The sequence below is a fragment of the Sturnus vulgaris genome, chromosome 1, assembly GCF_052056855.1.
Source record: "Sturnus vulgaris isolate bStuVul1 chromosome 1, bStuVul1.hap1, whole genome shotgun sequence".
Taxonomy (NCBI): domain Eukaryota; kingdom Metazoa; phylum Chordata; class Aves; order Passeriformes; family Sturnidae; genus Sturnus; species Sturnus vulgaris.
Window position 1 is genome coordinate 105,986,411 of NC_142243.1, and position 25,177 is coordinate 106,011,587.

The 25,177-nt window shown below is 38.6% G+C and overlaps 1 protein-coding gene across 1 annotated transcript; it reads right to left on the minus strand.

Moving 5' to 3' along the window:
• Positions 1-538: 538 nt before the first annotated feature.
• Positions 539-23,559, minus strand: RAB12 (RAB12, member RAS oncogene family). Its single transcript, XM_014871223.2, has 6 exons — positions 23,127-23,559; positions 11,546-11,606; positions 3,667-3,805; positions 3,057-3,146; positions 2,055-2,159; positions 539-1,779 (listed from the first exon to the last, which is right to left on the minus strand). Exons 1-6 carry the CDS (start codon positions 23,368-23,370, stop codon positions 1,666-1,668), a joined length of 753 nt encoding a protein of 250 aa, XP_014726709.1. The 5' UTR covers positions 23,371-23,559; the 3' UTR covers positions 539-1,665.
• Positions 23,560-25,177: the final 1,618 nt, after the last annotated feature.

Consider the following 25,177-nt stretch of genomic DNA (forward strand, 5'->3'; position numbering starts at 1 on the left):
AATGTCAGAGCTTATTCAGTGAAATAAGGGCTTTTTTTTGTGTGTGTGTGTGTGTGTGTGTGTTAACAGTTTGTTGTGTCTTTTTTTCTCCCATAAAACAGGGAGAAGCTGTTTAAGTCAGTGGTATACTTTACTGTTCAGTGCCAATGTTCTGGCTAGAAGAGTGGCAAAAGTGACAAAATGGGTTCCAGCACCAGAGAATGCAAAGTAGAGAAGCTGTAGTGTGAAAAAGACTGGTTTATACTTGTGTTGTCAGTGTAATTAATAGTCTGGCGACCACCTGCTAAGACAGCATGACAAGCAGTCACATGCTATTTGAAGATATCAGCTGGGCCAGGTCATCAGCAGCTCTCCCAACAGAGCAGTGACCAAGGTGAACTAATGTCTGCTGCTCTTCCAACTACACCTAAAGGAACTGTCAAGCAGAAAATTAAATCATAAAAAAAATTAACACAAGTGTTGTTCCATATTCCAGATTCTACCTTTTACCCATTACTCGATACTTGCCATTCTAATAACAGGTGCAGTTCCACTGTCATTCATAAATACAAAATTTTATTTGCACTTCATTAGTTTAGAAAGACCACAATGTTTTTCAATACCACAACATTCAGGACACACCAAGTTATTCAAATATGTATCTACTGATTTACCACAGCTAAACTAAACAGTGCATTTAATAAAAGATATACCAAAGATATAATTCACAAGTTCATTATCAGACAAAATCCTAACACAGTATTTGCTTGATGGGAATAATTTCCACCATTAGGAAAGAAAATAATTTTACCTTAGGTTCCCTTCCCCCATCCCTACAGATGTCCAGACAAAAATACACATATATATATTCCCTAACACAGGAAAATGTATCATCTTTTTTTTTTTTTTTCCTCAAGAATTTGTCTAGGACAGCAGCATTGCTTTTTTTATACCTTCTTTTACAGCTTAATATACCTCCATTCTTTCATTGAAATTTAATGATTCTTGTAATCAAATTTATGTTTTTGCAGAAAATTTTATATGCTTTTTCAAAGTGCAATCTTAGATCTGCACCAGGTGTGATGTCTTGGTACATAAAGAAAGGGTGCAGCATTAAACAAAATAAATAAAAGACTGCCAAAAATTAAACTTAGCTTTTCAACAAGTCCAGTCAGCAGAGGATGCTACAGCCAAAAACGTTTTCACTACATTAAAAGGAAACATAATGCTGATTATGGAAGCTTTGTACATAAAGTCCTCTGTTTTTAAAAAAATTTGTCTTTAAAATAGTTAGCAAAGCACCATATACTTATCTTCATACCAGAAGAGCTTCTGCCTGCCTGTTTATAATAACAAAGAACTATTACAACATTTATGTCAAGAATAGGTATAGATTTAATTTCTCCTCCTCCTCAACTGGATGTGTGGCAAACCCCCACCGACTGTACAGTATTTATAACACTGGGGCAATGAATGAAACATCATTGTGAGGGAGAGGGGTAATAATTAAATGTTATAGTTGAATCCTACATAGGATTGCATATTTGCATATTTACAAGTTAGTGTGTAGCTCTGACTCGAATAACAAAGTGCAACGAGAAACTGCCAAATGATTGTAGTGCAGAGTAGTACAGATACTTTCTTTACCCTCCTGCTCATATTTTTCACTCTGGAGGAAGTAACAAGTCAACAGCAACGGACATGTGGCCTTGGAGGAGGCAGTTCTGGTGGGATTTCTGGCTCTGGTTGCAGGGACAGGATACTGTTGGACAACTCATTTCTTATAACATCCAGTGGCATCTTAAAGAAAAGAAAAATCACCTGTAAACAGTCATCTGCATAGAAAGAACTCATTTCAAGAGTTCACTGACAGCCAAAGCCTCAATTTCAGGGTCTTCTTATAAGTGAAATGCAGTGGTCAGCAGTCTGTGAACTGCATCATGCCCTCTAGGTATTATCCAAAAATTTCACCTAACAATCTGTACTTGCACTCCGTCCTCCCAAGCATGTGCAGTCATTATTTAAACACTGACCATTTGTATGACTGGAAGAATACTACCATCTGAGTATTTTACCTTTTTCAGAATGTCATCAACAAGTTTTAGAAATATTTCATCCACATTGAAATTATCCTTGGCACTTGCTTCACAGAACCGCATCCCAGTTATTTGCTGTGCAAACTGATGGGAGAGAAAATAAAATAAACTCCATGAATATATGTGCAAACAGCCACAGATAGCAAATATATCCTCCTCATAAAACCTTAAAAAACACACAGCTTTCCCCAAATCTGTGACAGAAGTCTAATTCAATTAATAATCCTGAATCTGCATGGTACAAGAAATACTGCAACGTACAGCTAATGTTTGCTTAGAATAGGTTTATTGGAAAAGTGCTCTGCATTTTTCCAGACTTAATTCATGTATTCAGTTAACACATATTGCTGCAGACTGCCAAAAAGGAAGAACTTCTCAGAATAGCTAATCTCTTATTCAAAATGTAGAAAAGGGAAGTAGACACAAAAATTAGCCTTGACTCCAAAAATCTGGAATAAGCCTTCACTTCCAAATGTTTGTGTATGCCCATACTGACATTGCTCTGGTAAAGACAGTGATGAGTATCACACTACAACAAACATACTCTCTTGCCAGGTTCCTTAACACTTTTGGAGTTGCAAGAGAACAAAAGGAATGTGAAAACAAAGGTGAGCCAAGTAATGAAGCAGGGCTGTTGCCTGTCCAAAAATAGTACTGAAAGAAGGCCCACAAAGATTTCCTGAGTAGACACCTCCACTTGTGCTTCAAGTCTTCACTACGTCCCCTTTCCAAAAAGGAGTATCCCCTCCACTACTGGTACACTGTAAGCCAACTTGTAGCTTACTCTTTCTGTAGACCAAAGACACACCACCCCAGCAGGAACACTTATAACTGCACATTATATTCAAATAAACACCACATGAATTTTGAGAGACAACCACCACTCTCAATATGCTCCCTGCATCCAAAAGTCTGAACAAGAGTAGCCATGGACCATGAGCAGCAATGCCACAACAGCTTTGCCTCTAGACCTGTCCTTACCTTCTCTCCCTGCTGCCGAGTAATCTCTCGATCAACTTCACAGTCCAGTTTATTTCCAACTAATAGAAGCTCTGCATCTTCTGAAGCATACTGCAATTAAAACATTCCTAATTAACTAAACCTAGAAACTTGAGATTTTGTAATGCAAACACAATACAAAAAAAGGGCAATTCCACTACTAAATAAGGAGCCACACTGATGCACTTTATAGGTAAAGTTCTTCCCAAACATTATTTCAAACATTTTCAATTTTTAAATTCCATTTTTAAAATGCAGCTTGAGAACTAGCTGCTCTAGTTTATCTAAGAATGAACAAAATGACCTTATTTCAGACATGAAGCAAACCTCCCTCCCCCCACTGCAAAGGTAAATGAGCAATGTTACAGATTTTCACTGACACTTCTAACTGGGACAATTCTAGTTCAAGAAAGCAGCAATGGACAACCATTTTGCAACAAAACCACATTAATGCTAAATCCTGGCTAAAAGCAATCAGTGAAAATTAGCTGACAGTAGTTTATTAATCTTAAACCGATGCTATAAGTTTCTCTGAGAGAAAAAAAATCCTTGTTAAAAAACAGTATGTAAAAAGAAAATATTTAAGGCATACCTTATCAATCATTTTCATCCATTTTGGTAAATCGTCAAATGTTTCCTTCTTGGTGATATCATACACCAAAATAATTCCCTTGGCACTTCTGTAATAAGCTGAGGTAATGCTGTTGAATCTCTCCTGACCTGCTGTGTCCCTAAGAAGCAGCAGTAAACAGTGGCACAAATATTTCACCAATTTGCAAAGTACAGAATAACTTCCTTTACATTTTAACAATAACACTCCCACATTCATTAGAGACACTACATTTCCTCCCATATGTGTAAATTTCAGGAAAAAAAAATGGAGCAGTACTTTCAATCATAAAAAGTTTTCATATTAAAACTATTTATCCCATACTAACTTCATCAAGAAAGGCCACCAAACATTTCTACATGTGCCTGAAAGTGAAGCTATCCAATGAAAATGTAACAGGAGATAAAGCTGGTTCTGTGTTATTGGGGTTTGTTGTTTGTTTTGTGAACTTTTGGTTGGGTTTTTTAAAAGCCCTGAAAAAATGCAAAAATAAATGGATACATGCTTACTAAACACATCCACACACCCAACTATAAAATAAGCAATGCACTGATCATTATTATTTGAGCTTTCAGACTCTTTTTGGATCAACCACAGCAACTCAGCCATGGTTCTAAAACCACTGCAAAACCTTCTGGCACAGAAGTGAATGAAAGAATGAGCAATCACTAAGTGGTACAACTTTTGGACTAGATACCTGCCTTTCACACTTATATCTACTTTATCTGAGGTGTGCAAGTAACATTTTCGTGCTCATTGTCAGAACTGTAGGTATTTCAGATAGGGCACATTCGCATTGGAGACTAACTTCCAGCAATGACACTAGCCATACTAACTATGGTTTCTGTTCCAAAGTAGATGGGACAGAGAGTTATTTTTTACTGAACCATGAAAACTTTTGAACTGCTTTTAATCACATCATCAAGCCTGCCTAGGGAAGATTTTTGGCAGTTATACTAAAAAATAGCTGGTGCATATCCTAAGTCTTAAAATGTGACTGGCATCTCAACTGGAAAGTAGGTTATATGGAACTCCAAAGTGATCAAGCATTTGCTGCTTGAGTTCAGCTCCCAAAGTCAATGGATAATTTTGAAATTTCACTGTTAGAACAAGTCAAAATATGGATCAAAATTAAGAGTGGAGTGAGGAAAATTGTCTCCATGTGTGTTGAGACTCAAAACTTCAAAATTAATCCTCTTCAACAGTCACATTTTAGACAAAAGGAGGAGAATGAACTTGGGTATGAGATTAACAATGGAGACCTGAAACACTTGTTACAAAAAAAAAAAAAAAAAAAAAAAAAAAAAAAAAAAAAAAAAAAAAGTCATGTTCACAAAATGCCACGTTGATTGGTTGATTGTCCTGCAGATTTAATCCCTTTAAAGTTCTATGCACAACAAGCAGAAGAATAGACTAGCACAAACCTATCTTACTCCACATAAAATCTTTTGGAATTTCAAGCAAGTTTCAAAGTGAAGTATTTAACTTGCCCCTGAAATTGCCACATGTGTACTTGATAGCAACAAATACGTGCTAGTGATTTTACAAAGCAAAGCAGTGTCCACTAGAAAAAGATTTGGAACCTCTGCTTCATAGCCTGTGGGAAAATAATGACTTATACTTTACTGCAAGTCAATGACACTGCAACATGGGGCAGAAGAGAACAAATTCCTATTGCATTCATTTTTATTTTATTTTTATTCAAATCCCACTCTCAGAACTTCACAATTACATTCATATTAACCTCTGGGACCCTACAGAAAATGAAAATAGTTGCCTATTTCAATAAGGTCAAGCACCAGTATTATTGCAGACCAGTTTTAGATGGTTAATTGGTTGTTTTCTTATCACTAACGAGATACTTTTTGTAAAGCAATACAAGTTCTGGCAGCTGAAATTATACATATATAATATTACTCAGAGGAAGTAACTCTACATGCTTTTCCATTACTTCTTTGTTACAGTTAGATTCATTTTTTGGAAGGTTCTTTGGATGTTCAGTCCGTCAAAAATTTAATAATTTTAGTATGAACCGTTGATTTTCCACATATGGATAACATTGCTCTAGTGTTTATGAACAGAACTGTCAGAATTATGATCTCTCAGAGCAGGCCCTGTCATCTGTTGCTAATCCAGCCTACTGATGAAGTGTATTAGGGATGGGAGACTTTAGTTCCATCATTCTGAGCACAAATAACTACATGGCAGGTGGAAGGGCATATCTCATGTGGGAGAATACACCAACTCTATCTTTGTTCAGAGTAATGGGAAAAGTTACTTTTTGGTTTTGTTTGTCTGTCAGTTTGTTTTGCTGGTCAGTCTTTTCCCTCTTTTCTGTGCCCCTACTGGAAAACAGAAATAAAGAGGGTATTTCAGTCACCTGTCTGTGCCTTCAGCTGAGTGCTAAGGGCCTTTAGCAACTCCATCACAGGGTACCAGATCACTGAGTACATAAATTATAAAAACAGAGGAGAAACAAACACTAATGTTCAACTACCCTCCCTGAAGGCAGTCATCATCAGTGCACTGGATAAGTAGGCCATGAAGAGAACTATGCAACATTACACAACTCTCCCACTCCAGTTATCTCCAACCCCACATTTCCCAGCCCCGCTGAGTGCTCCATCTCCAAGTCCACCTGGTACTATCACGTTCTCCTCTCTCCACAACACCCTCAGGCTCTTTAAAAGTTTATAGCATTCCTAGGCTGCTGCACCCTGTGCTCCCATTTGTGTAGGTCCTTCACCCAAATGTCACACAACCTGCAGTCTGGCTTGCTGGCTGTTTGGGACACACCACACACTGTGGCCAGTTTAGAACATCCATGGACAATCTGGCTACCCTCTATCTATAATAAATGGCCAGATGACTGTCACCTGAGTCATGCCAATTATAGTGGATTATTGCAGACTTTCTTTGCCTTGCTTGAAGTCACTGACTCACCACACTTCACCTCTCCTGCAGCAGGTGGAAATGAAACCAGTCAGCAGGTTCCTGATTGTGAGCATGATATTCTAACCCTTATTTCCTTTGAAAAGTGGAAGAAAATAAGCTGAATTTGCTGTCTCCAGCATTACCCTTATATTGTATTAGTCTTCAAACTGTAAGGTGAAAAGTTGGAAAACTATTTCTGCAATAAGTAAGTTTAAAATGCAACCTTAGGCTACCTAAGTAAACTGCAGTTTGAATACCAAGTTGATCTTTATTTAGCATGGAAAATCTTGTCTTCTACTAGGTGCTATTATATTTTTCATGAAAATGTGCAGCAGATTCTTCCAGTGTTGAGGAAAAAATGACAATCCCTAATGCAGAGCTAACATTAAAAGCACATCCACCTTCAAATGCCTTCTTCTAATGCGCAGGGCTGGAGCAATTTTTCTTGCTATACTATTCTCATGGATGTATTGCATGCCTGCAGCTGGAGTATTTTAGCAAGGATAGCTATTGAGGCACTAGTGGAATGCTAGAAGAGATGGCCACTGTTTAACTGGGCTAACAGTACATACCTTCCTGACTTTCATGAGTGATACTAAGTGCTACTAGTTCTTTATTTGCTCTGGTCAGAATTAACACAATAGCAGAAGTCAGTTCAATTTAATTCCAATTAAATTCTAGAAGTTCAAATAAGAAGTTAATACAACTTAAACAATGACTTGGCATAACTGAAAAAAACTCCATCAGATTACTTTTTTTAAACACTAAAAGCAGTTGTCTTCTGTTTATTTTTTTTCCAAGAAAGTTTTCTAAATGAAAAGCATTGGTCTTTCTAATTTGTAATCAGAAACATACAGTGTATGACTCCTCAAACAGCTATAATCCACAATTAGAGAATCCAACTGCTTGACTGTTTTTTGCTTCCCAAACAGAAACTAGACATCACTCCAAAAACACAAACATACATTACAATAAACAAAAGCAAATAAAAAAATCACACAAAGCGCATTTTCAAGTGTTGACTTGTCATGTTCTATGGTAGACTGCATAAAACACAATACGAATATGGTTAATCGCAATTAAAATATGTTTGGATAATTTGTCTTTTACATAAATGTTCTGTGTGTCTATCTAAACCAGTTGAAACACATGGACAGACTCAAAACTGTCTCTGGCTCTCTAGTTAAATTAATTTTTTATGAGCAGTGGTGTAAAGTGGCAATAGAAGTGAAAATATTTTGAAACTCAAATAAAAACTTAACACTAATTTAACACTTTTACACACTCTATGCTTCTATGGAACCTATAGGCACCATTTTAAGAAATGGTTTAAAGTAATTTTAGAGGTTAATTCTACCTGTACAAAGGACTTTTTTCCTCCCATAAACCACATAAATACATTTAAGATCTTTCATTCTATAAATAATTTATTTCAGAGGTACTGAACCAAAGAAATTACATTCTTATATATTCTAGAACAGGGACTTTCCAAGACAACTGTCTCTTAGAAAACAGAGCCAGCAGAACATGAATTTTTTATGACAATGCACCGGTTTAAAACACTTTCAGAAGCAAATCAAGCTTGTTTTGTTCCCAGGTCGCTGGCCACCTTGAGCATTAAACCTGTAGAGGTATCAGAGAGCTCCCCTGGCTACCCAGCGAGGAACTGGGAGCAGTGGCAGGGCAGCTTGGCTTCCCACAACCTGGTCTTTCCTTTGAGAGGGGAAGCTGGAAGTGACTGTGTCAGCTGCTTGTGTCAGTGACTGCCCAGATTACTCAGGTGAGGGCACACCTTCCTGTCCTGCTTCAAAGCATCAGTGAGGGGTTCCTATCATTCAATCCAGTTTCCCAGCTTTGAAGAAACACTGACTCACAGATGCTTGGATTTACCTGGACACTTGCACTATCCAGTAGTTCTGGTTACTCTACCTCATGACTTGAGCTGGATGCAGGTATTACTTCTCACAGGACACAAGAGCTTGTATCAGCCTAGAACTGCAAGGCAGAAGTTGATTTACTGTATCCTACCATTTCTGGCAACCCAAGGGGCTACTAACTGCTCCAGGTGACACAGAAAAGGTGGATACTACTCTCTGTCCTCTATCATTGCATAATCTAGGGAGTAGAAGGTTGTTTCCTGACTGGAAGTTGGGGTAATAGGGGAAGCAGGGACCAGATAAGAAGCTGGAGGTGAGAACAGATATGCCTGTGTAATCCTCAGGGCACAGTTCCCCATTATGAAACAAACACAGGAGACACTCTCCTAACAGCAGCAGGTGTGAAAGCTGCTTTCAAAAGGACATCTTGCATACCTAATCGCTTGAAATATTCAACACTATACTGTTGTAATGCATCTTTTGATAAACTCAAGTGGCAGAGCTTTGTGGAAAACACTCCACTGATAGTAGTCAGGGGAGAAACAGGTCAAATGACCATAAAAATACCGAAGTAAACATTTTAAAAACCATTCTTGTTTGACTCTGGAAGAAGAATCATCAAATTACTAAAAAAAAGGGGCAAAATTTCATTCTTTGAAATGTAACTTTAGTAATTTTAAGAAAACAGATAAGCATAAACTTCAGAAATTATCTGTTCACTGAATAAAACAGGTATTTTTAGGTAAAGTTACTGCAGTCAATGTATATAACACTACCAGGAAGTATGAGGCAGCCTAAGTTCTGTCACTGTGTAGGTAAGAAGGACACTGACTTATGATCAGCCATGCAACTGAAATCTGCATTTCTAAACTTCCAAGTGTTTAACCTGGTAAATTGCTTTCCTCTTCAATCCAACAACTGGAGGTACAATAAGGAGTTGAGGGAGCTGGGGTTGTTTAGCCTGGAGAAGAGGAGGCTTAGGGGAGACCTTGTCACTCTCTGCAACTCCCTGAAAAGTGGCTATAGTCAGGTGGGGGGTTGGTCTCTTCTTCCAAGTAACAGGTGACAGGACAAGAGGAAACAGCCTCGAGTTCTACTAGGGGAGGTTTAGATTGGCTATTAGGGAAAAAAAACATCTCTTCCCCAATAGGATTGTCGAGCACTGGAACAGGCTGCCCAGGGCAATGGCTGAGTCACCTTAACAGGCAAGCAGACATGATCCTTGGGGACAGGGATTACAGCACTGGGTTATGGTTGGACTCACTGATCTTAAGGGTCTTTTTACACCTAAATGATTCTGTGATAATAAGAGTAGGGCCAACAACATACACAACAGAATTCAGAATTAATTATCAAAAGTTGTGCTTATCTAATTGCTTTTCTAAAAAACCTGGAAGCATGCCAAGGCAGTTTTAAAGATCAAGTATAAGAACAACATTTTAACAGCCACTTTTGGAGAGAAAGCAACACTTAGAAGCAAGATGCCATGTTCATGAATTTGATCATATTTTAAAATATTATCTCTTTACATTGTGTTTTCCTTGCCATTTTAGTAAGGCTTCCCATAGAAGCAATTATCACATCTTAGCAACCTAGCAACTTTTAAATTCAATTTTTAAAGGTTTCCTGTATCCTACTAGCATATTCTCAATATGTGGAAAATAATGGTTTAAACATCTCTTTTCCAAAAAACTTCACTCTTATAACTTATTTATTCAACATGAGAATTTTTTTTATAAGCTTAGCACATTTCACAGTAAGAATGCATATAAGACATATATTAGCATCTCCACATCAGAATTTTTTGTTACCTCTGTCAGCTCCAGCAGACCCTGGCTAACAATTGCTGGCTCAACTGCCAGTCTTGTGGTCATAGGTTTCCAAACAGGGACAGATGAATGAAGACATGCCACTAACATTCAAGTGTTAGGTGACAGATGAGACCAAAGATGAAGCAGCAGTTAACTCAGAGGGAAGCAAGACAGACACATGGTGTGACAGACAGAATTGATGGTGACCTGCCAAGAGGAGTTAGTAAACTGAATTCACTGCATCCACGTACTTAAGAATGAAAAACTACCAGAATATCCTAAAAGTGTATTAAAAAGAATATTTAGAGCTTTCCCCCTCTATGGATTGTTAGCAGCTTAAACAGTTCAACTGCAATGCCAATTATATATACATCACACACTGTTAATAAACCAAAGCTAAGCTTCTACATAGTAGTATGTAAGATTAATGTATAGAACATAGCTGGTTTATTCTCTCATAATTATGTTTATGTATTGTAGTACTCTGCAAAACTAAAGAGTGTTTAGCTCAATAATTTCTAAATAATAAATATTAATCACTAACATGAAGAACCATTACCAGAAATCACATAGCCTACTCCAGAAAGGAAGAGTTAGTTCAGACTTTGAGCTTTCTGTAGTAGGACATCAGAACCAGTAAAGGTATAGTCTTATTTGCATGGCATTCCTTTATTTTTCCATGCTGTTTAGAGTGGATATGATTTACTTAAGTCTTGAATGCCCTTCACTTTGAAGTTATTTAAAAACAGTGTCAAAGAAAAAGCACTGCCTATACCAAGTTTTAGAAAACCAGTTTAGAAAATACCTCACAGTTGCTTTATAATTGCTGTTACAATGAAGGTCAGTTTTAATCAGTCCAGAAAAATAAAGAAAACAAAATATACTTTCTCTAGTGTCTATTTAACAGAGTCAACTTTTGTTGTTTGTAGAACTCCTATTTCTTGTGTAAGTGATGTCATTCTTCCAGGAAAAGGGGCTCAAGGCCTCTGTGATGCATTAATATTTCAGTAATTACATTCATGCCCTACTTCTAACTTTATCTCTCCTCCTCCTTCACCCTCACAAAAATCTAAGAGCTATTTGGTTTTGTTTAAGTCTTGTGGGAATGGAGGAGAGAAGTAATAGGGTAAGAGCTAAACCAGCTTATAACAGTTAATAGTAGTAGTAGACAAGCATATTAATTCATGCTAGAACATAAAAATTAAAACATACTGCTGGTTGCACGTTTGTTTTACTTACCAGATTTGTAATCTAATTTTCTTTCCTCTTAGCTCTACTGTTTTGATTTTAAAATCAACACCTATAAATAAAATACAGTAAACAGAAAAGGAGGAATAAGAAGCAAAAGTAATGAGGGTGTAATTATTATTTTTTTATACTTTTTATTTTTTAGATCAACTTGTAACAGTCTGAACAAGCAGAAGGGTTTGCACTACTACAGTCAACTTGGAACATCATGGGGATTTGACAACCACTATATAGCCTGTGAGCCATCCAATTTGGCAGCATCACAACATAAACCTTCCACTTTGTGCAAGATTTGCACCAGCAGGTAAACCCAACACAACAGTATAACAACAGGCATAGTATGATTGTTTCTCTCCTATTCAGCTCGACTGTCAAGGACAAGCCTGTTCTACTTCCAACTGGCACAGATGCCCTGGAGGCACTGAGCAGAACCAATCTCTCCACATCAGTTTTGCTGTTTGTGAAGCAGGAGCAATATAGGTCTGGCTTCCAGGATGGATGCTTAGCATCTGAAGTGCTGTAGCAAAGTACTGGAATTGAGGTTGGTTTATGAAGAAGTTTGTCAAGACTGTCATTGTTAAGTCCTGCAAATATTTATTAGCAAACTTCTTACATTCAAAGAGAGTATTTGACTTTTAAAATTTGTTTTATACCTGTATGGTGCTTTTATTCATCATCTCAAAACTCCAGTCACATTTTGAATGCATACTAAATATCAAAGATAGAACCATGAAGACTTTGCTATACAGAAATATTTAACTTCTATTAAAAAAAAAAAAATTATGCTGGCTGGCAACAAATAAGACATACTGTGGTCAAACAATACCTAGACACAAAAGATTACCACCTTAACTACAAAAATGTATCAGGGAATAAATGTCCTAGAATATCATAGATTTTTAGACTGTGAACCTGTTCATTTTAGGATACATTTGTATGAAGATTTTTGCTTCAGTTCTTCCTTCTACACATCATCCCTCCTAACAGAGCTAAATCAAAAAGGAAGAAATAAAAAAAGTCATGAGAACATGGTTCAGACCTGTACACTTAAAACTCACACAGAAGCATAGAAGCATAATGTGTTGGAAACGCTTTTGCTACTTCACGTGCAATTGTAAACTAAGAACAGGGATGAAACTGAAGAGGAAAAATGTTTTTTACTTCCTCTAACAAAAGCGACACATTTTCCCAAAGACTACCTTTGGTAAAAGCTGAGTAGCCCTGCTGATATTAAGAATTGAGACTGAATTTAAACTTTCACAGAGGGGACTGAACTTGGCCATTATATCCATATTTTTAGTTTGCAGAGCAGGTGGACATTGTTCAGCCAAACTAAAAAAATGGAAGGATCACTGACCTTCATTCTCCTAAACAAATATCCCCTCTAACAGCTTGCAGTTGCACATTGCATATTGATAAAGGTAATGGTCATCACACCATGACATTTGTCCTCATTCTCCATGTCCTTAATAGTGTCTAACACACTTAATCACCAATTCTTGGATAAATATTCAGAACATATGATGCCTGTACTTTACTTACAAACACGTATTTCTTTCAAACCCCAGGAGTTATTGTGTTAAACTGATTTGTACTAAACAGTCTAAAACTTTAATAGCAATTTTCAAGTATTCATATGCAAATTGATAGAAATATTCAAATGATTAAAATTTCAAAGAATTTATTAATCCTAACTTCAAGAAATATTTTTGCACACTTCTGAAAATTGTCTTAGTGCAAAAGCAGAAGAGAAATGATCCAGCTATGTTCTAGTAACCAAAGTGTGTGAAATGAGAATTCTTGTAATTCTATTATTTTTTAAACAAATCACTTCCATTTCTACTGTTATAAGCCTTTTCTTTATATAAATGCATTTAAACTATAAAATGCAATTGTCCTAATAGTCACAACTTTGTCTACAAGACAGTAACTCTACCTAACTGTAATTGCCTCAAACCTCTCCTGTCCTCAAGGAAGTTTGAACATAATTACCCAGACATTTCAATCCCCAATCCTGCCATTCTGTCATACACAACATACTACATGATTTGCCATTCATTTGATGCTAAAAATCTAAAACATCTCTGATCCCAAGCCAAGTGTTAAAACCACCACAGGGATTTCATGTAAGTTTCAATAACTACAAAACAAAAATATTTTTATTTTTGTAGAACTGGTTTATACAAACCACTTCAGTCTTACACAAACAAACTAACAAAAAAAAAAGCTTTTATTATATTTTTAAAAATTTAAATAGTTAACTATGGAGATAAAATACAACTGTTGTAATAAACCACATTTTCAACGTGGGACTTCCTGGGACCAGAAGGCACAATATATTAATAAAATGAAGTAGAAAAAAAGTCTAAATATTAAAGAGATGGTTTCAAAATAAATAATATGTCATCAGCATTCTTACTTTAAAGGCAGATCTTTTTATTAATCATCTTAGAGTCACACCATGAAATATTTCCCTACTGTGAAATTTTGCAAGGAATAATACAAATAAGTAACTGTTTTGGAAAAGCTGACAGAATTGTCTATAGAATCATTTGAATCATTTAATACTTAAGTCAGACAGAGTGCCAGAACTCTGCAAAGGTTGCTCGACTACTTTTTATAATTAGTAATGCTCTGTAAGCATCAACACAATACCAAATGCTTCATGTCTGCCAATACTGAAGGAAAAAATCTGGCAGCTTTCGTTTTGCACACGAAGAAACAAATTCCTAAGCCTGTCAGGTTTCATTAGCATGTTTCACCATAGACTGCCAAAACCAGTGCTTTGAGTTTACATACAAATTAGTAATTCAATTAAAACAACAACACAATAATTTGTTTTCCACTTCAATTTCAAATATTGCATTGAGTTAAGAAAAAGGTCAATGAAAGAAATTACTTAGCTTGACATATGTTAATGGAAATACCGAAATGAAAAGTTCTGCTATCCATACAATTACTCTGGCATGGTTTTACATATAGTTGAGTAAAACAGAAGAAATAACAATTACTGTTGACAACTGTATTAAATCTGAATAACATATCTTATAAAAAGAAGGGATTAAAAAAACTCTCTTTAGCTGCTACAATACCAGCAAACTATCAATGGTTTGTATGCTATAATCATAAATATACACAAAATAACACAAAATTTTGAGTAACAAAATATGCACATGCCAGAAAATCCAACAAGTGCATGTGCTTATGACCATACTGAAGCATGCCATTTGCCAGGTCACAGTCATGTAAGGGGAACCAAAAGGCTTATTACAATCTCCCCTGCCATTAAAAAGTCAGCCCTTGTCTCTATATGTCAGGCTTGCATTGACAACAGGCAATCAATAATTTTCCAAAATTATTACACTCAGACAACAAGTAAATTCAAATCATCATCTCTCTTTTCATGGATTTTTACAGATTAAAATTGTATGTGTTTTGTACGTCACATTTTGATCCTCATTTTTCACTGGAAAGGCCTTTTTCAGGAGTCCAAACAAACATCTTCCGAGAACTAATGTAAAGGGCACACAAATACACATCTCAGACTCTGTTTTGGGCTTCTGACTTTGTATTTATTTAAGCATTTGAAATACACTGATTGAATTTGCCCTACAACTTAAATCTGCAAAGGAGCATCTCCTCTCCCCACAGGCTAGATATTTGTCATTAAGGACTGCAACACTAACCTGGTGTGTGTAACGTAAGTTAAGGATCTGGAGCATTTTATTTAATGTGCACCATCATTGTTAGTACCACGTGAACTTTGGATGAAAAATACACTTCATGCATAGAAGAACATCTATAACAACACAGGCTCAACTGAAGCTATGCCTCCTCCAGGAAAAACAAAGTGCTGCCAGGAGAGAAGGGTTTAAAAGTATATTAAACACACAGCCAAACAACGTGTCTGCACTCTTTTCAAAACTAAACAGCCTTAAAAGAAAGAGAACAGAGACTCAAAATAGAAGCACAGTGATGAAGTTCTAGATAAGGGCAAGTCACTGAGGATGACATTTCTTGTCAATGAATCAAATTTGATTCTGTTTCAAACTTGAGACTGAAATCCTACAGAAATGAAGCCTAGCCCAGAACTGACTACAGTACATTTATTTCTCACCCCAAACAGGAACTGGAGGTTATCTGCTAAACCACGAAGTGAGATAGTCTGCACCTAGTTGTGTGTTTCTCTTTAAATCTGAAAAGCATTTCTTTAGAAAAAAAATAGTAAAGAAACTTATTATGCATTTTATGTTTAAATTTGCAATCTTTAATTTCCTTTCATAAGAGACAGAAAAAGAAAGTGAAAACAGTTTTGCTTAATGCAAACGGAGTGACCTTTCAGTGGACAAGATTTCCAGCAACAACATTAATGGAAGAGCTGGGGAAACAGATGCAAATAGAGCACAAAAAACCCCCTCTAACTAAAATCAATTCCAATGGATTCAATTTTCAGAGGCCTATTAGTGATTTGCATCGAAGTAATTCAATCAGTGAAAGATAATCAGACCATGCTTAAAGAAACACAATTTAAAAACTCAGAGGTCATATACCAATTAACCCTTAAAACAGACATATAATTTGAAGACTATGACAGGTTATTGAATTTGGACATCTGACAGCATTATGCAAAAAAATTTTCTTACTTATGCTACATTTGATAACTGAGGTCACATGAGTTTTGAGGACACAACCATCTTTATTAGTCCTGGTTTGTAACGCAAACACCTATCCTAAAAATGCCAAAGTCAATGAAAATATGTTCAAGAGCAGGCCTTCTGATTTCTATCATCTTGCTTGAGATGGGGACACAATCAACAACAAAAGGTACGGAGGGAGGACAAGAAAAGGTTACAGAAACTGTTACCAGGAAAAAATACCCCAAACCATTTCGTTTTATTTTAACTGAGCTCTAGGGCAAGCAGTTATTTTTTAAAACACACTGAAGTAGAAATGCCTCTTTCAAACTGCATGTTACAAATTTAAAAATTTCAAAGAAGAAATTTGGAGTCATTTAGTGCTAAGTCAGATCAAAGTATGTTTGGGGATTATTTCAGAGGCAGGTAAAGTGCGTTGTCCATAGAGCTTCAAGCATGTAATTCTAGAACGATTAGCATGCAGACATTTGAGACTGCTTGCCTAAAATAAAAGTGTACCCATACCTCAACTGGCAACTGGGCTACAGACTAGAATGAAATAGATACCATTTTATTTTTCTGTGTAATATGCATGCAGTGAATAAATACTGAAGGTGTAGTGATGTGATTTTTTTTTAATGTCCAGTATATAACTTCTAAACATTTCAGATGCTTGGTACTTCCAAATTCAGTCAGAAAGGAGGAAATTATCATTTCTTTACATTCTTGTGGACAATAAAATCATAAGGCCTTTCAGAAAACCTAGGCTTCTGACAATATTTCGGATACTAAGTTCAAAGCAGTACCAAAATGCTGGCAAACAGAATGAGGTGGAAGAGGAAATTGGAAGGAATAAGTCTCTCTCTGGCTTCATGAACAAGACTTATCTTCAAACTTCTGATTATAAAACAGAAAAACTGTGAGCTACTGGTCAACAACTACCTGACCTGAAGGGAAAACCAAATGGAAAAAGACAGGTTATTTCATGAGCAACACTATGCAGATTTTTAGAAGGCAGAACCTATAAGCATTTTGTTTTGGGTATCAAGTTTCCCTCTCTTTGGGATATCAGCAGAAATAAGTTGTAAAAGTGTTGCTAACCAACTTCCAGAAGTCCCTGAGAATCCTATGGCCCTATTTTCTTTTTTTTCTTTGCTAATGACACGCTCAGCTGTTCACAGCAGAGACTGAGTCTGACAGCTGCATTCCACTCTCCTTCTAAAACCTAACTCCCATTTGACAGCATTCAAGTGGCCTCTTCACTCTGCCTGTTGTTTTATTTGTGTGTATTCTCATATATGTCCTGACTAGGGACTACAAGTCTCTCTGACAGTCCTGTAGTGTTGATATAACCCAGCGCCTGAGTATTTCTATCAGCTGAAGTTAACATCTAGTTAACAAATGAAAAAAACAAAAGTTCAACTTCAAATTTACTCTTCCTTGTAACCTCCTGGTAATTAAAATACCTATACCTCCACAAACCCCTATTCCTAAACCCTAATAATTTATATTATCTACTTATCTTTTCCTGCTTTAAATTACAGTTTTGTTCACTTATGAGGATTCAAATGATTATCCATAGCAAACCACTGCTGACTAAACCAAATGCTGTAAAATACACTTAGTTGACACATCTGGGGCAAACAATGACTGGCCAGGTGTCTTCACTTGCTGGAGTCTCTATGTTGTCCATTACAAGTGACTATACTGCTCCTAAAGGTAAAAGGCAGCTTTTCCAGGAGACACAGGCTTCTGTCATAATTTGCACCTCCAAAGACAAACAAGGAGGTTCATACATGCTCCCTAATTACCTTAAAGTTTTGTGTAAAACAAAACTGTTTTTCTCTGCAAGTTTCCAGCCTCTTGCTTCTCTCTGTTTATAGTTTGGCAAGAAACTGAAGCACACCATTAATAAGGTATTGGTATGGTTTATTTACACTATTCTGCACTAGTCAAAAAGCCAACACATAAAGCCAGATGAATTAACAGCCTGGATATGTAGAAGTAAGAACAGTCAATTCTCACAGAATTACTTATCCCTCATCAAAACTTCCTTCCCTTTTTTTTATATAACAGCAGAAATTTCTCACGTTCAGAGCTGTTTCTTGATTAAAGCAAGAACATCTTACTGTTACTTTGTCATGATGTAGTAAACTAAGAAACATCTATTTCTACTCTTTCTCCCCTCTCCCCACAAGTAAGCTTTCAGTGCCATCTTATTGAAGGGGGGAAGAAATCTTTTAAAGAAAAATTAAAATTAATTATACTTGTCAGAGCCCACAGGCATACACAAGCATATCAAAGAAAGAAATGTTCTTTTAGTTGACTCAGGATGATTTTCTGAAAATGTTATATAGATTGTTTTTCATCTCAGATTACATCAAAATTACTAAATTTATTTTTAAGCTATAGTTTTGATTTACTGAAAAAAACCCCCAAATATTAGTAAGCCACATACTATGTTTACAGTGCCTGGGAGAATACTGATTAGATAACAAAAAAAACTGAGGAGTAACTTAAAGGGCAGTTCTGAAAATTGACAGATACTTTAAACGTGAATAGTCTGATACTTTTGAAAGTGAAAATCGTTATGTTATATGACAAGCTTATGGGAATGAAACTGAACATTTGTATTGTTAGCCCACATTTTTTAAGGATAAAGAGAATGCAGACAGGTTTGAATTGTGACAAAAACCCCAAACATATGTATACATACATATAAAAAAGCATAGATGTGTGTATTTGTATACCATATATAAATGTCTATATATTAAAGACAGAAGTTGCCTTACTTAAGAGCATTCTGATAGAAGATAAAGCTGAAGTGCTCACTATTGCTATTGTTCATTTGGTGGACACTAGGAATTTTGCAAGGACATGGGTATTTTAAAAACAGGTAATTGGAAAAGTACCACTTAGAAGGAAAAGCGATGGACCTCTGTAAATCCAAGGAGTTTCCGACTTCCCTACCATTTCACATGAAGGTGAAACAAGGGCAAAGAGCATTTCTGTGAAGTCAAAGGAGTCTTGCATTTACATGCTACTGATCTGCATCCCTCAGGCCACAATTAGCCCAGAACAGATCACAGGTCACTAAATTCCCATCTTGATGCACAACAAACCTTCCCATTACAAACTCCACTGTTATTTTGCTTGTAAATGAGGCCAGAAGGAAACTTCAGTGTTTACTACAAGTGATACTTCGGTTTCCTATGAACTGCTGCTAAAACAGGCAGCAATGCACATAAACTGTACAGGCATTATCAAGGTCAAGACCTCTTTCTTGGGATGATTTTAGACCTGGTGGGAAAGAGATGAAAGATAAGATGAGGTCTCAAGAGACTTTACATACTGAGCTAGCATATAAAAGAAAAGCTGAGGAGCCCAGCTTGATTTGAGGGACCAGGACAATCAGCATCCTAAGAGGTGAGTCAGTGCAGGGCCTCACATTTGGGAGAGCAGGAACCTCAGGTTCAGAGAATAAAATCCAGAGAGAAATGTAATGTCTGCGGAAAAATTAGATCGACAGGAAATACTGCTGAGTACAGGAATTCTGTAGATCTGTCATGGAAGAAAAACAGCAGGAAGACTGGGAATGAACTAAGAATTGGTCAATTAGGTAGGACATACAACCATGAGACTGAGCAGTAGCTGGACAGATGCTGAGAAGAGAACAGAGGCCATTGAATATTTAATAAAGGGACTCTGATGAAAAAGAGGTTGAGATAGCACCATTTAAAAATATATAAAATTAACATCACGACTATGGAGATCTGAATTAGGATGGATTTCTTTCAGGATAAGAACTATTTGAGGTGGGATAAGGGGGTGGAAGAAGCAGAGGCAAACACTGTTTCTTCACCCCCATGCTTGAATCTTCTTACAAATGTGGCAGTGAATATTTATCCACTACCCTTGGAAAGATCATTCTTCTTCACACCATATTTGGTGCATGTTTTTTTTAATTGTCAAGTCTGGAAAACCTTCAAGTGATAGCTTTGGATTCTGCTCCTGTGTGAATAATGCAGGCAAGAAATAATAAATGGTGATCAAATTTTACTTTAAAAGAAAAAGTGAAAAATTATGTTTCTTGACAAAGCTAGTATGATCCCAATATTATCCCTGAACAAGCTATTATTCCATTATAGAAAGACAGTGGATTTGACACTGGCATGGAGAGTAACTTTACATTTTTCAAAAATCAGTAAATATTTGAGCATATTGGGTATTCTCAGTGCTATGTAAATAGCAGACTTAAGGAGACACAATATTCCATGGAACTAATTTAATGCCCAAAATAAATACATCAAAAGAATTTTAGATCAACAGCACATTGTGTGCCGTTATGAATAATGTGCTGAAATCTGCCAAGTTATTTTTGAATACTTTCAAAGAAGTTCCGTATCTGAGCTGAGACTGAAGACATGTTGATGTGTTTTCATTACAGAATTTTCTTTACCAATCTGGAAATGCAGCCTTCTTAAATTAGCATTTAAATACTGTATCTTTCTTAATTGAATCCACACCGTCCCTTTTCTGCAGAAACGCTCCACTTTACAATAACATGGCACTGTTACAATAACATCAGCACTTAGGGACAGGATACAGAAAGGGTCTTTGGACATTTGCAAATCTGCCACTGTCGGAGGAAATCCTTTGAGTAGCTTCTGCTTTCATACAAAAGCTTAAGGTGCTAAATGTTGCTCTTTTTGTCCTATATGTCCACAGGTTTTAGTATAAAAGCATGAAAGTAAGGTTGAGACCACTTATATCAAGGTAAGGAAGTAAATATGTATCTAGCATTCAATTTTAAATACAGCTTTGCTAATACAAGGTGCATACAACAACATGCAGTTTTTTGGTTGGTTGCATGGCCTTTTTCAAATTAAATCTCAAAGTATATTCAGTTTACGTAGCTGGATCAGTCACAGCATTTTCACTGATGTTTCAAAACACATTCTCTACTTGCAAATTCTTGAAAACCACTGCAGTTAAGTGATGACAAAGGAAGAGCTTTATGATTCCAACTGTGTATTTGAGGCTGAACTCAGGTTGTTTTGGAATGTGGGTTATTTGCAATCTATATGAAATGCAAATAGCACAGGTTACTTTTTCTTTATTTATAGTGCAAACAAATCAGAGTACAAGCTGACTGTGAAAAGCTCTTTCTTTTAGCAGTCAAAAGATGTGGGGGAATCTCAACAGCTCTCAAGTTTAGTCTGAGGACCTTGAAAGAATGCCATTACTATCGAGTCCTTCTACATGTATTTTGGCACAAGTTGATTTCCCTATGCTGCTTTATGTTGGCACATTTTGTACAACAAACATTACGTAACCTTCTGTCTAGCAGCATATCACTACTTATTTCCTGTTTCTTCCCTAAAATAAAGAAGCTTCTCTGCTTAAATCACTGTCTTGGTTATTTAGGAAGTCAGTTTTGTTCAAAAGGCACCGGCCTGGAAGTCTGGACCGGGGTCTAGACCACCTCCCTTCACTTCCCAAGATTCACAGCAGGAAACTAACCCCAGTTACAGAGAGCAGCCCAGACTTGACAGAAACCTTAATTGTGGGTCAACCTAAAGAAGATGCAGGAGAGTTAAAATCAATGTCTAGACCTGAAGAATTTATAAAGAATACATTCCTCAATTAATTGTACTTTAGTTGTACCATAAATTCAATTAATCTGTTCATCTAGACAAGCCATCAGCATTTCTTCATTACAACACATCCTTTGAGGATTAATGCCTCTGGTATGCTATCAGTGTCTTTCTAACTTCTACAAGGTTAAGTTGTCAACTTCTAACCAAAAAATTTATCAACATAACAGTGCTAATCTGCACTACCACATCTGGATTCTTAGCCTAGGAAAGAATTAAATAACTGGTAAAACACACTTGAAAACAAAAGTACGAGTAACTGTGCATCATTTTGCTACAGGAAGATCATTTTGGATAGTAGTAACTCAGTTTCTAAAAGGCAATGCAATCATCAGATGCTATAAATTCCCTCACATTCCAAGATACAATTAAACTAAGCATACCTATTTTCCAGTGACACAGACTTTAACAACCACCTTGCTGCAATACTCAAGAGTTCAGCTCTAAGGATAGGACTCTAATAACAACGCAGACTAACAAGCTTGTTTTCCTCCCTTTACACACTTGTGTATTAAAAGACAGCAGGCATTAAATTACCTCCGAGACTCGCACAGATGACTAAACCATGAATAAGACAGCACACTACAGAACTAGGAGCTTGCTCTCTAGTTAGTTGTATGAGGAGCCAAACACGCAGTGTTCTCAAGAAACAAAACATTAACCTCGGATCTAACATCACAGAGGGGTTCTTCACGAAGCCATAGCAGCCATCTGGAGTTAATCTGACTGCGGTCTGGAAAAGTAGTTGAATAACACATTGGAAGAATACACAGAACATACACTGCAACTTTTCAACTCCTGAAATACTTTTGTCTCCTTACAGACAACATCTAAGACTTAAGCACAAAAACCTGCTTTACCAACCATGCCTAATTTTTTCTTCACACTGTTTGCCTTTAGCAAGGCCGAAACAGGACAACCAGCAGCTTCTCAGAACTCCAAGGTAACTAGGACATCCACGATCTTTCCAAGAAGCGCTGTTAGAAGTCCGGCACCGAACAAGTCCCTAAGCTTCCCACTGCCGAGGAACCCACCCGGGGAGGCCCAACCCCGCTGCCCCGGGCGGGAAGGGGACGGGACCACCGCGCACCCCGGAGCGGGACAAGGTCTGGGAGGGAGGGAGGGAATGCCTGGCAGACGGGGAGCGGGCCCGCACTCGGGGAAAGGCGGGACAGGGGTCGGGAAAGGGCCACGGAAGGCTCCCAGGCCGGGCCCGGAGAGCACCGGGGGGAGGAGCGCCCCCTCCCCCGGGACGGGACAGGACGGGACGCGCTCCCTTACCCACGGTGGACTTGCAGGCCTCGCAGAAGGTGTCGTCGGTGAATCGCTCCATGAGGCTGGTCTTGCCCACCCCCCGCGACCCGATGATGATCACCTGCAGCTTGAAGTCGGCCGGGCGAGGCGGCTGCTTCCTGCGGCGGGACTGCCCCCCCGAGAGCGCCGGCGACCCCGCCGCCGAGCCCGCCCCGAGGTCCAGCCCGCCGCCCCCCGCCCTGCGCTGCGGCAGCCCCGAGCCCGGCTCCATCAGCGATGCATGCGGCGGCGCCGCGCTCCCTCCCCGCCCTCCCCGCCACCGGCGCCGACCACTGCGAGGCACGGGGAGGAGGGGGCAGCGAGGACGAGACGCGGCCGCCGCCCGGCCCTGTCCGAGGGGAACGGGAACAGCCACAGGAACGGGAACTGCGCCGCCGCTGCCGCCGCCGCCGGGAGCGGCGCGCCCAGGCCCGCGCCCGCCCGCGCAGCGCCCTCTGCCGCGCCGGAGCCGCGGCCGGGCCGCGCCGCAGTGCCGGGGGCGGGAGCGCCCGCCCGAGCTGCTCCGCCCCAGCCCGGCCCGGCCCGGCCGCGACGCTGAGCGACCGGAGAGCGGCGTGCGGAGTGTGGCGTAGGGGGTTCAGCCTTGTCCAGGGCCCCTCCTAGGCTGACCGCTCCGGTGCTGTGCGGCCAGATCGTGCTTCGAATTCCCAGTCGGAGCTGCCTCTGCCGGGACGGCGGGGTCTCCATCACTGGGGCATTGGAGCATTCCTCTTACGACGAAAAGCCGAGGGAGCTGGGCTTGTTGAGCCTCAGGAAGAGACGACTGAGAGGATGTGTATAAATATCTCGGGAGGGGCCCCAAGAAGATCAGGCTCTTCTCTGTGGTGCCGAGAAATAGGACAGGAGGCAGTGAGGGAAGCGGATGACAGAAAGAACATGAAGAAGAACTTTTTCACTGTGCAGTGACCGTGCGCTGGAACAGATTGCCCAGAGGGATGCGGAGTCTCCCTCACCGAAGATAATTCCTCTGGACACAATCCTGTGCGCTGTGCTCTAGGATGGCCCTGCTGGAGCAGGGAGGTTGGACCAGATGACCTACTGTGGACCTTACCTACATGACCTGTTCTGTAATTCTCGATTTTGTGACTGTCTAATTTTGTCTCACCTAAATTTACCTTCAGGTAGTCAAGCAGACCTCAGCCCTCGGTGGACTCGTGTGTGGCAGCACACACAGGTCTGGGGTCATCCAGGAATGGATTTCACTGTTAGATTTCTGAACCTGGTATCCGCTCGCTCCTGGGCACTGACCTTTATGTAACAACCACCTGTGCCAGCTCAGTTGTTCAAATTCCAAGCAGAGGAAAATATGGATGTAGAGGAAGTAGTGTAATAAATCATATGAGGGGAAAAATGATCAGGATGAGTAGTTTTTGAGGAAATTTCTATCTCTCCAAGTTCTGAAGACCTGGAGTTCAGAGAATACAGATTTTTCAGATGCAGCTGGCAGCACAGGGTGCAGAATCATAGAATGGCCTGGGTTGGAAGGGACCTTCAAGTTAATCTAATTTCAATTACGCTGCTATGGGCAGGGAGAGCTTTCACTAGACCAGGTTACTCAGAGTTCCATCTAACTTGGCCTAAGCACTTGCAGGGCTGGGGCATCCATAGCTTCTCTTCCAGACACAGAAGGGATTCATGATCTTAAGAGAATCTGAAATCGACATGTAGGGTAAAGTATTATGAACATGAGAGGCACAGACATCCAAAACTGGTGGAGATGGGAGAACATTTGGTCCCATTTTCTAGATTCTCACTACCATTTGTAAGCTAAGAAAATTTGTCAAGGGAATGTGAAATTGGGGGTACGTTTAGGAAACCATTGCCATACATACAGGAATGACTTTCTCAACAGCTAATTTCCTTGACCAAGTAAGGCTATTTGATAGTGATGCTAAGTTTCCAAGAACAACAAACAAACAAAAATAGAAAAAAACACCCCAAACCCCCAAATAAGCAAATACCCCCCCCAAACAAAATGAGAACTAGAACCAATTTAACATTTTTCTTAATTGCCACTA

What these genes read in the sequence shown, in the direction of transcription:
- RAB12 (XM_014871223.2), bottom strand. Translation starts at nt 23,370, where the DNA reads ATGGAGCCGGGCTCGGGGCTGCCGCAGCGCAGGGCGGGGGGCGGCGGG. An exon ending in GGATGAAAATGATTGATAAG is followed by an intron (nt 3,147 to 3,666) that starts GTATGCCTTAAA and finishes TTTTAATTGCAG; the next exon opens with TATGCTTCAGAAGATGCAGA. An exon ending in CTCGGCAGCAGGGAGAGAAG is followed by an intron (nt 2,160 to 3,056) that starts GTAAGGACAGGT and finishes CTCTCCCATCAG; the next exon opens with TTTGCACAGCAAATAACTGG.